The sequence below is a fragment of the Chelonus insularis genome, unplaced genomic scaffold (assembly GCF_013357705.1).
Source record: "Chelonus insularis isolate UGA/USDA-ARS -01 unplaced genomic scaffold, ASM1335770v1 contig_94_pilon, whole genome shotgun sequence".
Taxonomy (NCBI): domain Eukaryota; kingdom Metazoa; phylum Arthropoda; class Insecta; order Hymenoptera; family Braconidae; genus Chelonus; species Chelonus insularis.
This window is the reverse complement of record NW_023276783.1, coordinates 3,760,423-3,780,522: the sequence shown is the minus strand read 5'-3', so window position 1 is coordinate 3,780,522 and position 20,100 is coordinate 3,760,423. Positions and strand designations below refer to the sequence as shown.

The 20,100-nt window shown below is 28.2% G+C and overlaps 6 protein-coding genes across 15 annotated transcripts; 3 read left to right on the top strand and 3 right to left on the bottom strand.

Moving 5' to 3' along the window:
- Positions 1 to 422: 422 nt before the first annotated feature.
- Positions 423 to 3,271, top strand: Dic1 (Dicarboxylate carrier 1). Of its 2 annotated transcripts, none has more exons than XM_035092633.1 (8): positions 423 to 689; positions 1,101 to 1,212; positions 1,531 to 1,683; positions 1,794 to 1,960; positions 2,065 to 2,272; positions 2,355 to 2,435; positions 2,711 to 2,767; positions 2,841 to 3,271. In XM_035092633.1, the coding sequence occupies exons 2-8, from the start codon at positions 1,114 to 1,116 to the stop codon at positions 2,958 to 2,960; spliced, it is 885 nt and encodes a 294-aa protein (XP_034948524.1). In that variant the 5' UTR covers positions 423 to 689; positions 1,101 to 1,113; the 3' UTR covers positions 2,961 to 3,271. The 2 variants fall into 2 exon arrangements, with proteins under 2 accessions (XP_034948524.1, XP_034948523.1); XM_035092632.1 differs by having other exon boundaries at positions 425 to 689; positions 1,068 to 1,212.
- Positions 3,272 to 3,387: 116 nt separating this feature from the next.
- lic (dual specificity mitogen-activated protein kinase kinase lic) lies at positions 3,388 to 6,770 on the bottom strand. Of its 2 annotated transcripts, none has more exons than XM_035092631.1 (7): positions 6,714 to 6,770; positions 5,667 to 5,837; positions 5,386 to 5,551; positions 4,910 to 5,146; positions 4,641 to 4,820; positions 4,336 to 4,553; positions 3,388 to 4,245 (listed from the first exon to the last, which is right to left on the bottom strand). In XM_035092631.1, the coding sequence occupies exons 2-7, from the start codon at positions 5,726 to 5,728 to the stop codon at positions 4,098 to 4,100; spliced, it is 1,011 nt and encodes a 336-aa protein (XP_034948522.1). In that variant the 5' UTR covers positions 5,729 to 5,837; positions 6,714 to 6,770; the 3' UTR covers positions 3,388 to 4,097. The 2 variants fall into 2 exon arrangements, with proteins under 2 accessions (XP_034948522.1, XP_034948521.1); XM_035092630.1 differs by lacking the exon at positions 6,714 to 6,770 and adding an exon at positions 5,948 to 6,091.
- Positions 6,161 to 9,475, top strand: Arp2 (Actin-related protein 2). 3 transcript variants are annotated; one of them, XM_035092627.1, is made up of 9 exons: positions 6,161 to 6,302; positions 6,446 to 6,564; positions 6,719 to 6,829; positions 7,273 to 7,290; positions 7,929 to 8,008; positions 8,125 to 8,260; positions 8,394 to 8,753; positions 8,830 to 9,108; positions 9,199 to 9,475. In XM_035092627.1, exons 2-9 carry the CDS (start codon positions 6,517 to 6,519, stop codon positions 9,370 to 9,372), a joined length of 1,206 nt encoding a protein of 401 aa, XP_034948518.1. In that variant the 5' UTR covers positions 6,161 to 6,302; positions 6,446 to 6,516; the 3' UTR covers positions 9,373 to 9,475. The 3 variants fall into 3 exon arrangements, with proteins under 3 accessions (XP_034948518.1, XP_034948519.1, XP_034948520.1); XM_035092628.1 differs by lacking the exon at positions 7,273 to 7,290 and adding an exon at positions 7,633 to 7,650 and having other exon boundaries at positions 6,204 to 6,564; XM_035092629.1 differs by lacking the exon at positions 7,273 to 7,290 and having other exon boundaries at positions 6,204 to 6,564.
- Positions 9,476 to 9,666: 191 nt separating this feature from the next.
- cert (ceramide transfer protein) lies at positions 9,667 to 14,592 on the bottom strand. 2 transcript variants are annotated; one of them, XM_035092765.1, is made up of 7 exons: positions 13,709 to 14,592; positions 13,414 to 13,533; positions 12,352 to 12,879; positions 11,206 to 11,376; positions 10,686 to 11,117; positions 10,482 to 10,614; positions 9,667 to 10,377 (listed from the first exon to the last, which is right to left on the bottom strand). In XM_035092765.1, the coding sequence occupies exons 1-7, from the start codon at positions 13,973 to 13,975 to the stop codon at positions 10,250 to 10,252; spliced, it is 1,779 nt and encodes a 592-aa protein (XP_034948656.1). In that variant the 5' UTR covers positions 13,976 to 14,592; the 3' UTR covers positions 9,667 to 10,249. The 2 variants fall into 2 exon arrangements, with proteins under 2 accessions (XP_034948656.1, XP_034948657.1); XM_035092766.1 differs by lacking the exons at positions 12,352 to 12,879; positions 13,414 to 13,533; positions 13,709 to 14,592 and adding an exon at positions 11,495 to 11,679.
- A 788-nt stretch (positions 14,593 to 15,380) lies between these two features.
- On the top strand, positions 15,381 to 18,003 carry Ssrp (structure specific recognition protein). The gene is made up of 4 exons (XM_035093279.1): positions 15,381 to 15,600; positions 15,683 to 17,428; positions 17,500 to 17,808; positions 17,886 to 18,003. Exons 1-4 carry the CDS (start codon positions 15,550 to 15,552, stop codon positions 17,994 to 17,996), a joined length of 2,217 nt encoding a protein of 738 aa, XP_034949170.1. The 5' UTR covers positions 15,381 to 15,549; the 3' UTR covers positions 17,997 to 18,003.
- A 155-nt stretch (positions 18,004 to 18,158) lies between these two features.
- LOC118073011 (TP53-regulated inhibitor of apoptosis 1-like) lies at positions 18,159 to 20,085 on the bottom strand. 5 transcript variants are annotated; one of them, XM_035093283.1, is made up of 4 exons: positions 19,967 to 20,085; positions 19,781 to 19,861; positions 18,702 to 18,872; positions 18,159 to 18,421 (listed from the first exon to the last, which is right to left on the bottom strand). In XM_035093283.1, exons 2-4 carry the CDS (start codon positions 19,796 to 19,798, stop codon positions 18,335 to 18,337), a joined length of 276 nt encoding a protein of 91 aa, XP_034949174.1. In that variant the 5' UTR covers positions 19,799 to 19,861; positions 19,967 to 20,085; the 3' UTR covers positions 18,159 to 18,334. The 5 variants fall into 5 exon arrangements, with proteins under 5 accessions (XP_034949174.1, XP_034949175.1, XP_034949177.1 ...); XM_035093284.1 differs by lacking the exon at positions 19,967 to 20,085 and having other exon boundaries at positions 19,781 to 19,877; XM_035093286.1 differs by lacking the exons at positions 19,781 to 19,861; positions 19,967 to 20,085 and adding an exon at positions 19,683 to 19,731.
- Between the last annotated feature and the right edge of the window lie 15 nt (positions 20,086 to 20,100).

Genomic DNA, 20,100 nt, shown 5'->3' with positions numbered 1-20,100 from the left:
TTTTCAAAATTGAATCATCATTTTATGCTCCAGTGAAGCGTGAAAATATAATTCATGTGATTAAATAAAAAATTTTACAAACATCGAAAAGAATTAATTGAATTAAAAGATAAATCAGATAGATAAAAATATTTAATTAAATTCATAATGATAATAATTATTATTATCATTTAAATTTGACATATTTTATTTATTTTAATAATAAAGAACCTTTGTAGAAACCTTATTTATTTTTATTTGTAAACTAGATCAAGTTTGTTGTTAATCTTTTAGCGTCATACTTATTCTACTTTAAACCAAATAAAAGTATTAAATAAGCCTCAAAAGTTTAAGTCTCTGTTTACGATCCAGTTCATTTCAATTTACTATAGTAATCTCTGGGAAAATCTGTAGTGTTGATAAAGAAAAGGGAAACCACAATAAATATTACTGGTGAAGAAAAATTGATCTAGTAGTCTACTTAAATGTTGTTTGATCATTTTCTGAAATTTCAAAAAAAAAATCAATTTCAGTTTTCTGTCAACAAACACGTGGCTGTCAGCTGATGCGCGCGCTACCATAATTTCCACACATTCCAATTATTTTCAATATCGTATAGCTTATCAATCCCACTAGAAACCAACGGCTCACAGTCGATCGGCACCAGTATTCGTCAGTCATTCCACTTTTCATCGCATGTTAAAATTACGGTAAAAACTAAAATCAAATAATTATCTCTTTTGAATTAAAAAATTTCGATAAAGTCTTTTTGAATGAAGCATGCTGTTAGAATTCGATGAAATTACACATTAGATTCATTATAAATTATCTACGATAATTAATATCTACTTAATAATTGTTAATAGATTGATCTTTATCTCTAATTGTTACTATCATGATAATGCAAAAAATAGAGTCATTCACCTCATTTATAGCAAACTTGATTATTGCTTTGATAATTAATTATTTACTCAACTTTTCTTACTAACATTTTTGCACAAATTTTGCAAAAACTATATTTTAACAAATTTTTATTTCATTCAAAAATTTAATTAAATAAAAATTATCTGGTATTTTGTTATTCATAGGCTTGATTATTTATAAACCATTAAAATAAGTAGATAAACAATTAGAATGGGTTCAAAAGACTCGCAAAAACTTTCAAGATGGTATTTTGGAGGACTTGCATCATCAGGAGCAGCCTGTATAACACATCCATTGGATTTACTAAAGGTATATTCAGGAGTCTTAAATTTTTAAAATGTTTAAATTTCTTGTATTTTCAAAATAGTTTTCTGCACAAATTAGTTATGCAATTATGTAAATAAATTTGTTAAATAGAATAACTTTAGAGTAATTATCATTTGCATGTAGTGTTCTATATTTACCTATTATGTAATATTCCAGTGAAATATTAAAAAGGCCGGAAAGAGTATTTAATGACAGAGCATTTTCGTTTTCATAATTTTCAATTAATTAATATTTAAGCCTATTGACGTCGTCAATAACGAAGTTATTTGTAATATTTTGTACTTTGCATTTTACAAACAGGTTCAACTACAAACTCAGCAAGGACGAATGTCAATAGTTAAACATACAATAAATATAATAAAAAAACAAGGAGTTCTTGCACTATATAATGGTTTAAGTGCTTCATTGTTACGCCAAGGAACATATTCCACTACGAGATTTGGAGCTTATGAAGTAAACATCTATTTTTAACATAGAATCCAATCATTCAAGTTCTAAAATTATAACCAATATTCATTAACATCGAGATATTATTTTTACATTCATGGTCGTTATTGAAATAGGTTATTAAGCAGAAAATTGAAACTCCTGGTCAACCTCTTCCCTTTTATCAAAAATTATTACTTGCTGGATCCTCTGGAGCTCTTGGTGGAATCTTTGGGACACCAGGTGACCTCATTAATGTGAGAATGCAAAATGATATCAAATTACCACCAGAGCAAAGGAGAAAGTAAGTTTGATCAGTTACTTTTTGAGTTATTTTATTATTAAAATATATTTATTTATTTATTCAATCTTAAATGATTATTGATCAAATCTGTTAAATTGTTTCAGTTATAAACATGCGATAGATGGATTAATTAGAGTAACTCAAGAAGAAGGTTTTTTAAAATTATTTAATGGATGTTCTACTGCCACTGGTCGAGCTATTTTGATGACTATAGGCCAGCTAAGTTTTTATGATCAAATTAAACAATACTTATTACAATCTGGAAAATTTCAAGATAATTTACTCACACATTTTACTGCTAGCCTATCAGCAGTAAGTTGAAAAATATAAACAAAAGTTAACTCTTTAATTATTTAAGACAATTATTATAAATAATTATGTTTCTGCTAAATAGGGAGCTATTGCTACGACTCTAACACAGCCTTTAGATGTACTCAAAACGCGTGCCATGAATGCAAAACCTGGGGAATTTAAGGTAAAAAATATAGAATAAATTAAAAACTAGACTTACATAAATTATATCTTAAAATATTCTTTACTATACATTTTATTATTTTTTTTTATCATTACGATTCGATTATTTAGCAAACGTTTACAAGATTTTGCAAGCTTTAAAACATCAACAAAAAACTTCATTAAACATTAAATTTTCTATTATTAAAAATCAAACTGATAAAATTTCAAAATAAGTAATATATGTTAGTTAATCATCCATCACAAAGTTATGGACTAAAATGATTATCATTTCAGAACATGTGGCAGTTGATTTTGTTTACTGCCAAACTCGGACCACTGGGATTTTTCAAGGTAAAAAAGAATTAAAATTCAATAAAAAAGTTATAAAACAAGGTTATTCATGCTAATAAAAAATATTTTACAGGGATACGTTCCAGCATTTGTACGTTTAGCTCCGCATACTATTTTAACTTTTGTCTTTCTTGAACAACTGAGAATTTACTTTGGTTATATACCGAATGTTAAGTCTACCAAATTCCAATAACTGTAATAATGACAATAATTAATTTTAAAAGAAGAACGAAACTGCATATCATACAAAATATCGATAACATGCAGATGATTAAGTTTTTTTAATAAGTAAAAATAATTATTATATTTTATTAGAACAATTGTTTGATGAGATTACCATATATTTTTTCAGATAATTGTGATATTATTACATTCCGTAAAATTATTTTTATTACGTATATGCTGGCATATGACGATGTAGATGTATACTGAGAGAACGCACATATATTAAATGGTAATTTTTTATAGTAAAGAAAGAATAAATATTAAAAATATTATAATTTATAAGCGTGACAAATAATTCAAGTTATAACTCAATATATTTATTGTAATTTTTATAATTAATTTTTAGAAAAGAATCCATTCAATATTGAAAAATAATATATTTGCATTTTTGAATGTTTTTTTTTAAATGAGAGACTAATACTTATATCAATAGTACGCTCTACTTATATGTATCATTATCTGTACGATTATATTACATAAATGACAATTGTTGACAGTCTTTCTATTATGTATTTTTTCATTGATTTATTTATTGTAATCTAATTGACTCAAACAATCTTACTGAATGCTGTTACAAATTAAAACAATAATTTTTATATTTTGGTGGATTTATTTATTTATATATATTTTTTTCAAAAATTTCGTTGTACCTCATACAATTATGTACACTTTCTATCACTGCTGAATTATTTTATATAGAATTTTTAACTATTTCTCTAAATCTAGTCATTATTATCAAAAAAATATTACATTGGATATTTAACCATGTTTAATTATTGACAAACTTTTTAAAGAAAATTTTTTCAAGAAATGTACAGACTTTTTAACCTGAATAACACGATAATAAACTAACAATATAAAAAAGAGAATTTAATAAATCAGCAGTTTTTATTATACATCTAATAAATGAAAGAATGATGATGGCTAATTAATGAGAGTCAACGTACTTGTAATTATTTCTGAATAAATGACATACTAATGACATTGATGGTTATAAAAATTCAGAGTTAATATAAGGTCTCATCCGGTAGATATAACGCGCTAAACTTACGTCCATGTTTATGTTGACAGCTACTAATTAATAATGAGTTTATTACTGGTTTTACTATTTAGAATTTGGTTCTGGATCTGGTAAATTTAATATTTTATCGACAAATCCAGCTACATCGGTATCTTTCTTTGAGTGTTCGACTATAAAATCTAACTCAAGTAATTGACTATAATTCGGACGGGCTGTGTAGTCTTTCATTAAACTGAAAAATAAGATGTTAATTATTTAGTATTGATATTATAATTTTGAATTTAAAAAAACTTGGACTTATGTGGATAATAAAAGTACCTACCACTTAGTTATAACTTCATTAAAGGCATCAGAAAACTGTCCTGGTGGTAATTTCGGTGGATCATCTTTAACGACTTGTTTAAGTTGTTCAAAAGGTGTGCCCCAAGATTCATAAGGAAATTTTCCTGTTGCCAGTTCGACCAAGGAAATCCCTAATGACCAAACATCAGATCTTATATCATATTGGGAGGGATTTCCTGATGGGTCTATCCTTTCTGGCTAAAAAATTGATAACGATGAAAATATTTTATTATTTACTGTTAAATATAAATTGTTAAGTAACTATGAATAGTCAATATAACTTACAGCCATGTAAGGTTTACAACCAGCATCAATGGTTTTGGCTACAGAGTCAACGAGGTAACCAGATATTCCAAAATCACAAATTTTTACTTCACCTTTTCGATTGATTAATATATTACTAGGCTTAACATCTCTATGAATGACTCTAAGGTGAGAATAAAGATAATGCAGCGCACTCACTACCTACAAAAGTAATTAATACATGTTAGCATAGCTAAAGTGGATAAAGAAATACTATTCTGTTAAAATGTTATGATAAAATATTCACTCACTGCAAATGCTATTTTTCCTAGAATATCTTCAGGTATGGAACATCCATTTTTATAAGATTTCATATAAAACTTATCTAAACTCATATCCATGACTTCCATACAAATCCAAACATCACCTTCTCTAAATAATGCACCATAAAATTGTACTGTGTACGGGCAATCTGAGCTGCGCATTGAAATATCCAAGTCCATCAGTAATCTCTTTTGCTCTTGTGTATTTACTGTTGCTGTTATTCGCTACAAACAAACATACATATCAATGCAGCAACTCATTAATAAAATAATTATGATAATTACAATGCATTTTTTTTTATTGTTATATATTTTTGTTAAACAGTTTAATTCTCAATTAAAAACTGCATTTCATCAGTCATGTTCAAATAATATTTATGCAATTAATGACTTCGAAAAGTTCAATTGTTATTGATTCAAATTTGACTAACTGGAATAGATAAAAATAATGAATATTTTCTTACTTTTACCGCCATTATGGTACCACTTTGTTTATGCTTTACTTTATCAACAACTCCATATGCTCCTCTGCCAAGTATACATAAAGTTTCAAGATCATCGGCCTCTACTTCAAAAGTTTTATCTTCTATTGTAATTGTCGTTCGCTTATCAAGATTTCTTGGCGGTGTTCTGTAAAAAGATTTCAAGATAAAGTTTGAGACAAAGTAAATATATATTGATACAAATAGATACTTTAGCGTATCGATTCCAAAAGAATATATTTAATAGATAGATAAAATCTTACATAGGAACAGTTTCTTCAGAAACTTGAAGTTTTAGATTTCGTTTGCCTTTGCGTGCAGCCATTATGAATACGTCTAATTCTTTCTTTCTAGCTGTCTTTCTAAGTCCGTTAATAACTAATAAACAACATTTTCAATTAAATAACAGCCCATCAAGAATACTATCAGTTGACCTAGACAAAAAAGTTGTATATAAACACCGCTATATACACACTCATGCAGAATTCGTTAGGTTATTATTAAGGATCTTTATGTTTTAATACTTAAAAAAGAAAGAACGTACTGAAATAAAATACTCAAAATATTAGGCTATCAAAAATATGATAGTTTTAATTTGTCAAGTTGATTATTAATTTATTTTCAACCTTATTTTCAATAACAAATTTATCAAAATTATTGCCCATATATGAAGTTTTCGTGCAAGTTAAACGGTACTGCGAAGTTAGTTACAATTGAAAGGGATGAAAAAAAATTTGATTTTAATCAACTGACTTCAGATAAGTTTTATAGCGACATTATACGACAGCTGACGGAGTTAAATAGAAAATGATCTGATTTTTCATTTTAGCGTGACAGATCAAATGTTTGACAGATTTTTTCATTCCAATATAAGTGCAATTTTTTAATGTAGTGCTTATGTAAGTTATTAATATTGTGAATTCATTTTTTTATAAACGTGATAAACGTTAAATGGACAAATAATTATTTTCTCTACGCAAGTTGTAATCAGTACGCCATGCCGGTGACGCCCTTTCCTTTCTAAGAATTAGTCATTTTTCAGACCATTTATTAGTATTCTTCATCTTTTACGACTGATCTAAAAACTACTTGAGTGATAATCAATCAATTAATATGGATGATAAAGGACGAAAAGTTATTGTTTGTGACAATGGAACTGGGGTAAGGTTATGAACTTTGCACTCAGCAGGAGTTCGTTTTGTCTATACTTTTTGATATAATTGTTATGATTTCTTGAAATATTGTTAATATTAATGATATATAATCTATGGTATTAGAAAATATTTATTAACAATCAATTTTTTGATTACCGTAGTTCGTTAAATGCGGATATGCTGGTGCTAATTTTCCTGCGCACATTTTTCCCTCAATTGTTGGACGTCCAATCATCAGAGCCGTGAACAAAATAGGAGATATCGATGTCAAGGTATGATTATATTCTTAATTAATAAAATAATTAATTTGATTAAAAGATAAATGACTCAGTTTTCAACAGGAACAAATTAATAAATAATAGCTTTATTGTTTACTTATTATCAAAAGTATTGTGTCAAGATTTGATTAATTTGAATGATGAATTTGTGCATTTAAATATTGCAACAAAGATTATTAAATAATTATAAATATTTACACTCAAAAAATTCATTGTAAATAACGGTAATAATAAATAACAAAGACATAATTTGTTATGCTGTTAAAACTGGGTCAATTAACTTAATTTTAACTGCCCAGAAATTTTTCGTGCCGTAATTTAAAGGTACAAGATTTTGAATAAAAAGAAAAATCCTAAAATTTATGGCAAAGATTTCTTTTATTAAGATAAATAAAATATGATTGATTTTAATTGTAATAAAATTATTATATTTTCAGCAAGAACTTTGCGTTCGTGTAAGTCAAATTTTTAGTACCCGGTAGTGTCCCTTGTGATAGACTCCACTTGAAAAAATATGAACCATGCTTCTTGATGAAAAGGATTTGAAGAAAACATTAACATTGGATTTATACATACCCTGAAACTAACTCGTGTTTTCGAGTGACTAGAAAAAAAAACGATTGGCCATATAATATTCGTGCTCTATCGCACTTCATTAACTTGATTAAACTCTTGAGTAAAACAGAAATATTTTTTTTTTAAGCGTAACATATCAATTGATTAGCTATGTAAAAATATATACATATATTTTTTATAAATTATTAATTGTATTTATGTGCTTATTTTTGCCTTCATAGGACGTGCTTAACATGCCTGTAAGTTAAAGTGTACCTCCTGTAACCAGATATTTATGTCACATAGTTGTTGTAATAATTTCATTCTCACAATAAGCTTGTTTTTTGAGTATTGGACTTTAATAATGCCATGTGTTTTATTAAATTAAATTACACTTTTGATTTTATCATAATTGAACTGTTGATGTTATGCTGCATTTTTGTTGTAATATATTGCTCGGATGGTCATTTGTTTGTCAAGTGAATGCTTACCCAAAACTATTTACTTTAAGTTTAATTACAATTTATTATTACAACAGGATTTGCTGGTTGGGGATGAAGCTAGTAAGCTACGTTCATTATTGGAAATTAGTTATCCTATGCAAAATGGAATCGTCAGGTGAAGAAAATAAATTTATATTAGAAATCATAAAAATTTTCATTCTATCCATTATTCAATGCCTAGTCTAATTCCTACTACTTTTTTATCTTTCTTTCTTGTATTTTATATTTTAGAAACTGGGAAGACATGTGCCATGTTTGGGATTATACATTTGGAAAAGAAAAAATGGATATTAATCCACGAGAATGTAAAATAATGTTAACTGAACCACCTATGAATCCAACAACGAATCGAGAAAAAATGATCGAGGTATAAATGATGACTATTATAAATATGAATAATAATAAAAAAGTTAATAGATTTTTAAATTGGTTATTATGGAAAAATTCAAAATTAAAATATATATCAGATAACTCTGGTTATAAATAATAACTAATTGTAGGTAATGTTCGAAAAATATGGATTTACTGGAGTATATATAGCAGTACAAGCAGTTCTAACACTTTATGCTCAAGGTTTGATAACTGGAGTAGTAGTAGACTCTGGTGATGGTGTTACTCATATCTGTGCTGTTTATCATGAATGTGCACCTTGTAATCTAATTAGAAGACTGGATGTAGCTGGCCGGGACATAACAATGTACCTTATTAAGTTATTATTATTACGTGGTTATGCATTTAATCATTCAGCAGACTTTGAAACCGTCAGGATGATGAAAGAAAAATTGTGTTACATTGGTTATAATATTGAAACCGAAGAAAAATTAGCTGTTGAAACTACTGTTCTTGTAGAATCTTACACAGTAGGTATTTTTTAATATTGTTTTTTTATTACGGATAAATATTTGCTTGAGTATTATTCAAACCTTTTTTATAAAGCTGCCTGATGGACGAGTGATAAAAGTAGGGGGTGAGAGATTTGCTGCTCCTGAAGCATTATTCCAACCGCATTTAATTAATGTCGAAGCACCAGGAATAGCCGAACTAGTATTCAACACAATCCAATCGGCTGCTATTGATATTAGAAGTGAATTATATAAACATATAGTACTCAGTGGTGGTAGCACAATGTATCCAGGACTTCCTTCAAGACTTGAACGAGAAATTAAACAACTTTACCTTCAACGAGTATTGAAAAATGATGCATCTAAGTTAGGAGTAAGTTGAACTACATAATTCATATATATTTTTTATTTAAATTGATGAACTTGATTTTATTTGAATATTTTAATTTCAATATTATTATAGAAATTCAAAATCAGGATTGAAGATCCACCGAGACGTAAAGATATGGTATTTATGGGCGGTGCAGTTTTAGCAGATTTAACAAAAAATCGTGATTCATTTTGGATTACAAAAGAAGAATATGAAGAAAGAGGACTTAAAGTGTTGGACAAACTTACTACTTATGAAAATAAATGAAAACAAAATAATTTCAAATTTTACACTGGAAAAAATAGATAAACTTAATGTGCTAATTGCACTTTTATGTAAATATCATAATTTTATGAAAGAAGAAGGTGGTTTCATAAATTTTTTTAACGATTATTCAATTAATCGTGTCGAAAGAAAAGGAAATATGAAAATAAGTTCAATATAATTTTTATTTCTTATGAAGATTTATTAAATGGAAATTTTTTTTATTTAAGTGTATTAATTTTTCATTAAAAAAAAAAATTATTGACTATTAAGGATAAGTAAATTTAAAAGAGATTAAACAAAACCAATGATTTTTTATATTCCTCCATAAATCTACAACAGTCTTTATTGAGTTTCATTCATTTCATCGCTTTACATAATTCTCTTTCCTTTTTTGTATAAATAAAGATTATTTATAACAATATTATTTATATACCACTGTTATATAGATTCCCATAAAGTAACTGGCAGATTGCAACAGTGAATAAGAAGTATATGCACATTTAAACTTTGTACATCTTCGTATTCTAACTAATCAAATAACACTCAATAGTGGTGAATTATCGAGTAAGCCAGGTAATTTCGTTTGTTCATAGTGATAAACGAGTGGTATAACATCCTTTATCACCTGATTTGTTATCAGTTATAGTCATCTAAGCATTTCGATTACATTCATTGTCCATTTTAACTAATTGATAGACAAGTATTAAATCGTACAATTTGTACTCATGAAATTTTTGACTGAGTTGTAAATGAGACCAGTAAAAATACAGATAAAAGTGTTTCTTATGTTTACAATATCCAAATTGTTAATAGTTTTAAAAAAAAGTTACATATATAATGATTTTTTTGTTTTTTAAAATTTTTCTTTTTCTATTTATTAAATCTTTATCGGTCTATTTTTACACTGCTCAATGCAAAAGCTTGTAAAGCGTTTTAAAAATTTCGGGTACTCGCGTTTGTAAACTGCTCGAAGTACTGAAGCTGGTGCCCAACCACCAGGATTCACTAGAATTATTTAAAGCTCGTATTAGTTTATTTTATTAATTAACATCATTTAATTTAATAACAAGAAAATAATCGTACTAGTTAAAAAATATTATTTTACTTACCCACAGAACAATATGTTATTTTACACGTGATTTCATCCCTTGTTATATTTTTAGGATCCTTTGGTGGATCAACAAAAGTCTGACAAACGAGGCAAACTGTCAAATAAACCCTGACACATTTTCCAGAATTTGGCTGAAATGTTATTTATTTTATAATTATAAATCATAAATGTATTAAAAATTGATATTTGATCAAAAACTCACAGGATAATCTGGATGTTCAGTACTGTGATTGCAAACAATATATAACTCTGATGCATCTGGATCTTGTTCATCAACAACACTACGCATATGGGACCAGAAAAGAGCATCACGTTGACTGGCTGGCCAAATACGTTTGTGTGTCTGTAAAAACACTAATGTATCACTAGATATTGTTTCCACAACTGTCATATCCTCGAGAGTAGCCTCCCAGCCACTTCTGTATTCTGGGCTGAAAAATATTTCACAAACTTCTCGAGCTGTTACACCTTTTACGACGTGACATGCCTTAAGGGGATCAACAACTAGTCCATCAGCTTCTTCTTCACGCCTATACATACGCATGTCTCCATCTTCAGCAAATAATTGCCATCCACCAGTTCCTCCGACACCTAGACGTGCATAGTGCAATTGTTCCATTGTAACTTTCTCAATCTAGAAAATGATATCAAAATAATTCGCTTTTCTAAAGAAGAGATTAAGCTATTAAATGAAGCAGTAAAATCATTTAAAACGAACAAACCTCAGGCCATAGTTTATGTTTTGTTGCAGAAGTTGCAGGAGGATTGGTAGAAATTGATACAGATTTTTGCTTTAAACGATCTCGTAGCTGATTTTCTTCTTCAATCTTATCTAAACCTGTTTCCACTGCATCATAAAATTCTTCGTCACATAACGCACTGTGAGGGCCTTCCTGTAAAATAAGAAAATTATAATTTATTAATTTTATGAAAAAATTATTTCTAAAATAGAAAACATTATTTTTAATAAATTAAATATTATATTTTTGAGTTAAATAATAACAGACGTACTGACTGTTTAGAAGCAATTGAAAATAAATTAGTTCTCAACTTAATTTTTCCCATATTTCATAAAAAATACGTTTCAATAATTTATTAATACAAAAAAAATTGAAGATAAACAATGCCTTCCGACTTTGTAAAAACAGTTCTACCCGATCGACAGTCTGCTGACATACTGACTAAGAAGAATTTCTTATCATCCATCGAATACGTTACAGTTGCGTAAGCTTAATTTATGGATGACGATGGTGTATATAGCAAATATTACACAAACAATTTGGAAGTGACTCAATAATCGAGTAATATGCATAATTGTACTAAAATGAATGCTGAACACATTATTAAATATACCTAAGTCATTCGATACTTTAAAAATAATTACTTAATTGTTAAATAATAAATTGTAAACAAAAGTTAAAAAATTCCACTAAACCGTTACTGACAATAGTTATATAATATTGTTTTCAAAACTGAACTGTCACAATAAAATTTTTAAGAATTGACTATTTCTTTAGAAAAAAAAATGAAAAAAAACAAGTAAAGATAAAGAGAAAGTCTAACGATTGAATGTATGGTATTTCCAAGGAAATAAAAAAAAGATTTAAAAACCCCATTGCAAAATAACTGAATGTTTGTATGGACGCAAGTATTTAAGTTTTGAAACGTTTGTTCAGTTCATTACATAATAAAATACTAAAAAAGAAGAAGCTATAAAATGTTGAATACAAATGATTTACTCTACATTGTTGGAGAAATTACGTATGTATGCGATCAAGTTAAGAATAATCACTGTTCGTCAGAGCTTGACTATTCACTAAAACATTTCTATTACCATTTAAATCTGTATAAATTTACAATTAGCTTACTTCATAATCTGGACCACCATGAATTAGAACTCTAGGCCTTGTTGTGTCATTTCGATGTACATTTAATTGATCTTTCAATGCTTTATATAGTTCTTGCATTTTTTTTCTTCTTTCCATCTCTTTTTCCCATCTACGACGCCAAGCGTCCTCACGTTGGCTCATTAATTCGACGCAATGCTGTAGAGTAGCAAGTACTCCTTCACTTGTTGCTTTAAAAGTAATTGCTTCGCCTTTAAAATCGATCGATTGTAATGCAGGATCGAAACTTGTATCGTTTTTATCTGTTGTATTTTTAGCTGATATATTGCGTGCATTTTCAGCACAGTTATCAAAATATTTCTGCAAAGTGTCTACTTGTTGGCTCAAAATATCTTTAAAAGTCTCCAACTCAGCGAGTTTTTCTTTCAAATTTCTTGACCCTCGTTTGCTCAAACTTCCTCCACTAGCTATAGACTGTGTGTTCGATATCAATGATACCGTGCTACCATGTCTTTTCAAACTATTTTCACTGCTATATCCAGACTCGGCCTAGATAAAACATAATGAGTTTGTGAATCATCATAAAACAGATATGTTTGAAGGTAGTTTTCCATTAAAAATTTGAATATCATGTCTGGTTATCATAGAGCCTGTTTTTTGTATGTCAAATTCTTTTTAAAAATGGACAAAAATAAATATACATTTAATGTAACAAATAATTTATCCGTAACAATAAACACAATGATGGTAATAATTATTTCCTGCTATGATAAATATGATTTTTCAATTACAATTATTATTACATTAATAATGTGACATCTGATTTTGAAAGGTTGATAAGAGACATAATAAAATTAAAACACTAATTCCGAGATGTTATCTTGCAAAATCAACAATGATAATGAAAATATTTAATCTCATGAAAGAATCTTAGCACTAATAATTTTTGTAATGTAATATAATAAATATGTGAAATATAATTTTTTTGCGTGTTGATAAATTTAATATAATAATAATCAAATTAATTGTTGATAAAAATACATTGATTCTTAATAAGATTAAATTGTAGGATAAAATACTTACTTTGTACGATTTGAGTACGTCAACCCAGCGTTGTTTTTCTTCAGGAGAATTAGCTCGAAGATACCAAACAAGTCCGTCATTCACAGATACATCGAATCGACATTCATCAAATTCATGACCCTAGATAAGACAAGTACACATTAATGCTTTATTAATCATAGAGCTAAAAATAAAAACGGCACTCATCCAAATCTGTCAGTGTACGTTTACAATTGTATAAACAATGTTGTGCTATTGATAGATAGCTATGTATGACAGATGTTATGTTAATGAGCTTATTAACCAGTTCTTATACCTTAATATCAGCTTTGTAGAGGCTAATTGAACCTCTACAACCAAAACCACTGTCATGTTCTGATTTGTAGTAAGACAACGTGCCATCTTTCAGTACAATAAAACGTGTCTGCCAGCCATGTATGTAGTTAGTCCATTTGGAAAGAGTACCTTGTAGTTCCGGGACTATCACACCATCTGACTCTTCCTCATCGATATCATCACCATCAATCACAACTTCCATCATTTCTTCTCCATTAACTGATGGTGTAACCATGCTCTCGGCCATTATCCCCTTTTTCTTGATGTTTCCATGTAATTCTAGTCAAGTTGTTGATGTGTCAAAGAAATTAGCAAATGGTTTATTAGTGATATTGAAGAGAAAGTTTGAAAAACTAATAATCACAGAGCAATATTGAGAGAGAGTCAGTATTTCATAATAAGACCTTGAAGGCTGCTATAACCTTCAAGAGTAAATCCAAAGAAAATTACAACATCTTTAATTATGATTTTGCAAGTATTCAATTCAATTTTATTCAACTCGTTCAAGTGGTTCTTTAATGATGAGATCCTGAATCTTAAGCTCCACCCATTTCAATAAATTGATTAGTACTTTTTATTCTTTTTTCGTGAGGTTCAATAAATATGATTCCGTATGATCGTGTTATTAGAGTTGTCACGAAGAATTTACTTGAAATGTTGATAATAACTAGGTTATATAAACTGATAAAAAATAAATCACAATAATATCACAATCATTAATTTGTTCAAAATTTCATGTGAAAATGAATTTCATTTGTCCGCAAATGATTCATTGTTTTTTAAAGGCTTTTTTATAGATAAAGTCGATTATTATAATGAGTAAATAACTGCAACGACATTTGACGCTCGATTTATGCGCATCAATGGAAAGGGTTATTTCAGAGAATTATGGCAACAGTAGCGACATGTTATACTATTGACAGTTTGGTTAAATAATTTATAAATCTCTGTTTTATTAACAAATCGTTTCGATATAATGTTATCTTTGTAGCAAAATAGATGGTGTTATAAATGATTTCTGAATTGTATTCACACATATGCAAACTCCTATGCATGCTGCATCAAAAAAAGTAATAAAATTATCAATTATAGCCTCAATATTATGTTTAAAATCGTGAAATAATTTTTTTGATGGTTGGCAAGGTAACAAGGACTTATGCGATTCAAATTTATTCGCAAGGAGTCCTTCAAAAATAGATAATTAATTACTTTTCATTGTAGTGTTCTAACAATCACCCTTTTTTTGTCTTGTACCTGTCATACCATGAATTCTTTCATTTTATTCTTCTTTTTACAGCTTGAAATTTATAATATTATTATTGAATAATAGATCCTTGATTAAATTAAAATTAAATAAATAATATTTATCCTAGCGTGACTGAGAATAAAACTTGGATTTTTAAATTGGTAATTTCATACTTTTAAAATTCAAACAACAACATTTAAAAACAATTTTTCAAATTATTAATTATAATGCTATAAAAATACTCAAGGCAATAATGTTTCTGATAGTATTAAATTTTTTAATTTATTATTTAAAATAAATCTTATAAATTTTTTTATTTTTTATCAGCTGTCGATAACTACTTAAATGTATAGTTTGATACTTTGGAATAGTCGCATTATTTACAGCTTGCTTTTTGACGGTTGCCTGAAACACATTATTTCGTTGTAAGTCGTTTCAAGCTGAGTTTGGTTCGACAATTAAGGATTTTATTGATTAAAGTTCCTAAAAAATTCAGAAATTATACTAAAATATTAAAATAATAAATAAGAAAAACTTATTTTGTGTATTTACAGAATAATACATTTTGTAAAATCATGGATTTCTTAGAATATCCTGACATCACTGCAGAGGTTAAGGGTGCTATGGTTAGTAATTCTTCAATTATTTCCATAAATTTATTTATTATTATTAAAATTAAATATTTTGTTTAAATTATTTTATTTTTAGACTCCTGGTCGTTTAAAATTGACTGATCAGCACATAATATTTAAAAACCAAAAAACCGGCAAAGTTGAACAAATTTCAGCCAATGATTTGGAAATGGTTAACTTTCAAAAATTTGTTGGAACTTGGGGTTTAAGGTTATTTTTGAAAAATGGTCTCCTTCATCGATTCCGAGGCTTCAAAGAAAATGACCAAGAAAAAATAGCAAAATTTTTCTCTACTAATTATAAAAAAGACATGTTGGAGAAAGAATTAAGTTTAAAAGGATGGAATTGGGGAACAGCCAAGTTCCATGGATCTGTTTTGAGTTTTGATGTCGGTCATCACACAGCTTTTGAAATTCCATTAAATGATGTATCTCAATGTACTACAGGAAAAAATGAAGTTACCTTAGAATTTCATCAAAATGACGATGCTCCAGTAAGTCTTTTAGAAATGCGGTTTCATATACCAGTAAGTGATAGTGCTGATCAAGATCCGGTAGAAGCATTCCACCAACAAGTGATGGAAAAAGCTTCTGTTATCAGTGTCAGTGGAGATGCCATTGCAATTTTCCGAGAAATTCAATGTCTTACGCCTCGAGGTCGTTATGACATCAAAATATTTCAAACCTTTTTCCAACTTCATGGAAAAACTTTTGATTATAAAATTCCTATGTCAACAGTATTAAGATTGTTTTTACTTCCTCACAAAGACAGCAGACAAATGTTTTTCGTAGTGAGTTTGGATCCTCCGATAAAACAAGGTCAGACTCGATACCATTACTTAGTTTTATTATTCAACCAAGAAGAAGAAACCTCTATAGAACTTCCTTTTACTGAAAAAGAGTTGAAAGATAAATATGAAGATAAATTACCTAAGGAATTATCTGGACCAACTTATGAAGTTCTTGGAAAGGTGATGAAAGTAATAATTAACAGAAAATTAACTGGCCCTGGTGGTTTTCTTGGACATTCTGGAACACCTGCAATTGGATGTTCATTCAAAGCAGCTGCAGGTTACTTATATCCATTGGAGCGTGGATTTATTTATGTACATAAACCTCCAATTCATATTCGCTTTGATGAAATAGCATCTGTAAACTTTGCTCGAGGTGGTGGATCAACTCGATCTTTCGATTTTGAGATTGAACTCACCAGTGGTGTTATTCATACATTCAGTAGCATAGAAAAAGAAGAATATGGAAAACTATTTGATTTCATTACTTCAAAGAAATTAAGAGTGAAAAATAGAGGTAAAGGAGATAAGATGGATTACGATAATGATTTCGGTGGCAGCGATCAAGAAGATGAACCTGATGCTTATTTGGCCAGAGTTAAAGCTGAAGCTAAAGAACGTGATGATGAGCGCAATGATCAGGATTCTGACGAAGGAAGTTCTACTGATGAAGATTTTAATCCGAATCAAGATGAAAGTGATGTTGCTGAAGAATACGATAGTAATGTTGAAACCTCTGATAGTGATGAAGGTTCAGATGATTCTGGAGGCAGTGAAAAAGAAAAGAAAGAAAAAGTGAAGGAAAAGGAAAAGAAAAAATCAAAGTCTGCTAAAACCGTTTCAGAAAAGCCTCGCAAACCTCGAAAGTCGAAAAAAGAAAAGGATGAAAATAAACCAAAAAGGCCTAGTTCTGCTTTCATGCTTTGGCTTAATGCTACGAGAGATAAAATTAAATCTGAAAATCCGGGAATTTCAGTTACTGAAATATCAAAAAAAGCGGGAGAAATGTGGAAAGAACTCAAAGACAAATCTGTAAGATTTTTCAAATATTTTATTTTATTATTTATAGATTCTTTAAATACTAATCCTAATAAACTTTTCAGGAATGGGAACAAAAAGCAGCAAAATTAAAGAAAGAATATTCCGAAGCTTTGAAAGAATATGAATCCAGTGGAAAGGCACCAGAAAAAGCTGATAAGAAGAAAGAGTCTAAGAAGGAATCAAAGAAGGATAGTAAAAAAGAAACAAGTTCTCCAGTGAAATCAGGAACATTTAAAAGCAAAGAGTATATTAGCGAGGATGAAAGCAGTAGTGATGAAAGTACAAAAGATAAAAAATCCGCAAAAGACAGTGATGATGATGAAGCCAGTGAAGATGAAAAACCCAAAAAAGCAGATAAACGCTCTGCAGCTGTAAGTACTTCTAATTTATCAGATTTGAAAATTTTTAAAATATAATTATTATATAAATTAATGTATTATATTTCCAGGATGATAAAAAGAAGGTAAAGAAAACTAAGAAAGAATCTACACCGGCATCTAGTGAAGAAGAATCGGCAGAAATAGAAAGCGATGCTTCGAGCGATGCCAAAAGTGATTAAATATAATGTTAAGCATAATCATTTCTTTATGACGGTACAATGTATATATTATATTAATATCCGTTTTGGACAAGTGTGTGATCCAGCTTTTTTTGATATATTGTTACAATTTTCACCATGGGAGATTTCAATATGATTGAAACAAATTCATTTGTCATTTATTTATTTTTATAACATAAACTGTATTAAATGTTATTTACATACTTAAAATAAGTATCAACTTCACATACTTATAATGGATAAAACAATATATATATATATATATATATATATATATATATATATATATAAAAAAATTCAAAAATTCATTTAAGCTTCTCAATGTCAGTTGTTATTTGCTAACTGGGTGGTTGTTTTTCCTTTTCGGTTTCTAAAACACTCACTTCAAGATCTTTGATTTCAATTTTATGATCTTTTATAGCTTTCTGCAACCAATAAAATATATTTAAAACGTTACATAAATTTTCAAAATTAAAATGATTAGTTTACTTAGTAAGTTAGTCGAAAAAAAAATTAATTTGCCTGAACACATTCTTTATACACTTCCAATAATGCTCTACAGGAAGAATCGTCTGTATCTCCTTTGAGAAATTTCTCAGTAAACCATGAATTAAAGCACTCGTCATAATTTTTTTTTAGTTGATTACAAGCTTCCATTATTATGCTAAAATATAAAAAATGAGTAAATAAATTACTAAAAATTACCTTGAGACAATTCTGATAAACTTTGAAGAGTGGAGCACACATGGAGTCATTAGTGTCACCTTTCAGGAACTTATCTGAAAACCATGTTTGAAAACACGTGTCATATTGCTTTTTAATCTCATTACACGATTCACCAATACTGTTCATGAATGAATGAAGTCTGGATTGCTCCTGAAAGAAGACAAAAAGACTCCAATCGATACACATATTTATTTTTACGTTGATATTATTGTATGAATAGACACCATGAACAAAAAAAAATTGCTGTTCGATATTTTAACCTATTATTATTTAAATTTAGATGAAACTTCTTAAATGAAATATTAGTAACTTACTTATAATAAGCAATCGATAAGATATTTAGAGGTTATACAGTCTTTGAGAATAACTTTTTTCTCTTGTATTAATTTTTTATATGCACTTTTAATGTATGAGTTAGATAAATAAATAGAATAATACGAATTTCAAAGCTGAATAAATTTTTTGGAATTTTAAGTATTTTAGTTATCATTAAATCATAAAATATATACGCAACCTTGCACGTTGAATATATATTTATGTGATAATTCTTTCATATCCATGGACATGTGCCGCTGTCTAGAAGGAAAGGCGGTAATTGACATTTTTTCAGAAATTACGTTCTTCGAACTTCAACAAGTAGAACTACATAAAACGGTTATATCAGTTTTTATTTCTTATATGAGTTTTACCAGTCATGACATCTTATTTTTTTTGAAATTGTTCAAAAATTATCTGCATTTATAATAGACAAAAGTACATTAATATTTTTAAAACTCTTAATTTTTTTAAAAAACATAATATGCTTCCAGTTGAAAATAATATGAGTAAGTAATTTTTAAAAATAAATACAAATCAGAAAGACTGTAAATATCCGAGTTGAATTTATTCTTCAGAAAAATATGTAAGTTCTCGTCAAGGTTTATTTAATTTTGTGAAAAATTTTTACATCTTTATACTTACAATTTTTATTATTTGATATTGTCTCAATTGTCAATAATGAACAAGAATTCATACATAATGTTAATGATGATTGATTAAAAATTTTGCGATAATATTACCTTACTCATTGTCAGCATATCAATATCCAAGTATAATGAGATCTATAACTCGGTGACCAAAAGAGGTTTAAAATTCACACACTACAAAAAAAGGTTAATAAATCGCCAATTTAATGTTAAATTATTTCATTAAAAAATTACATAATCACGTTTTAATATTAAAATTTCTATTAATTTTATACTCACATGTTTATGATGTGCTGCAAAGAAAAAAAAACTTGATATTTAATGCGCATGTTCGTAATTCAAATATTGAGAATAGGCGCGGGAATATCGAAATAAAACGAACGAATCCGAAGTATCACGAAGCCATACGTCAA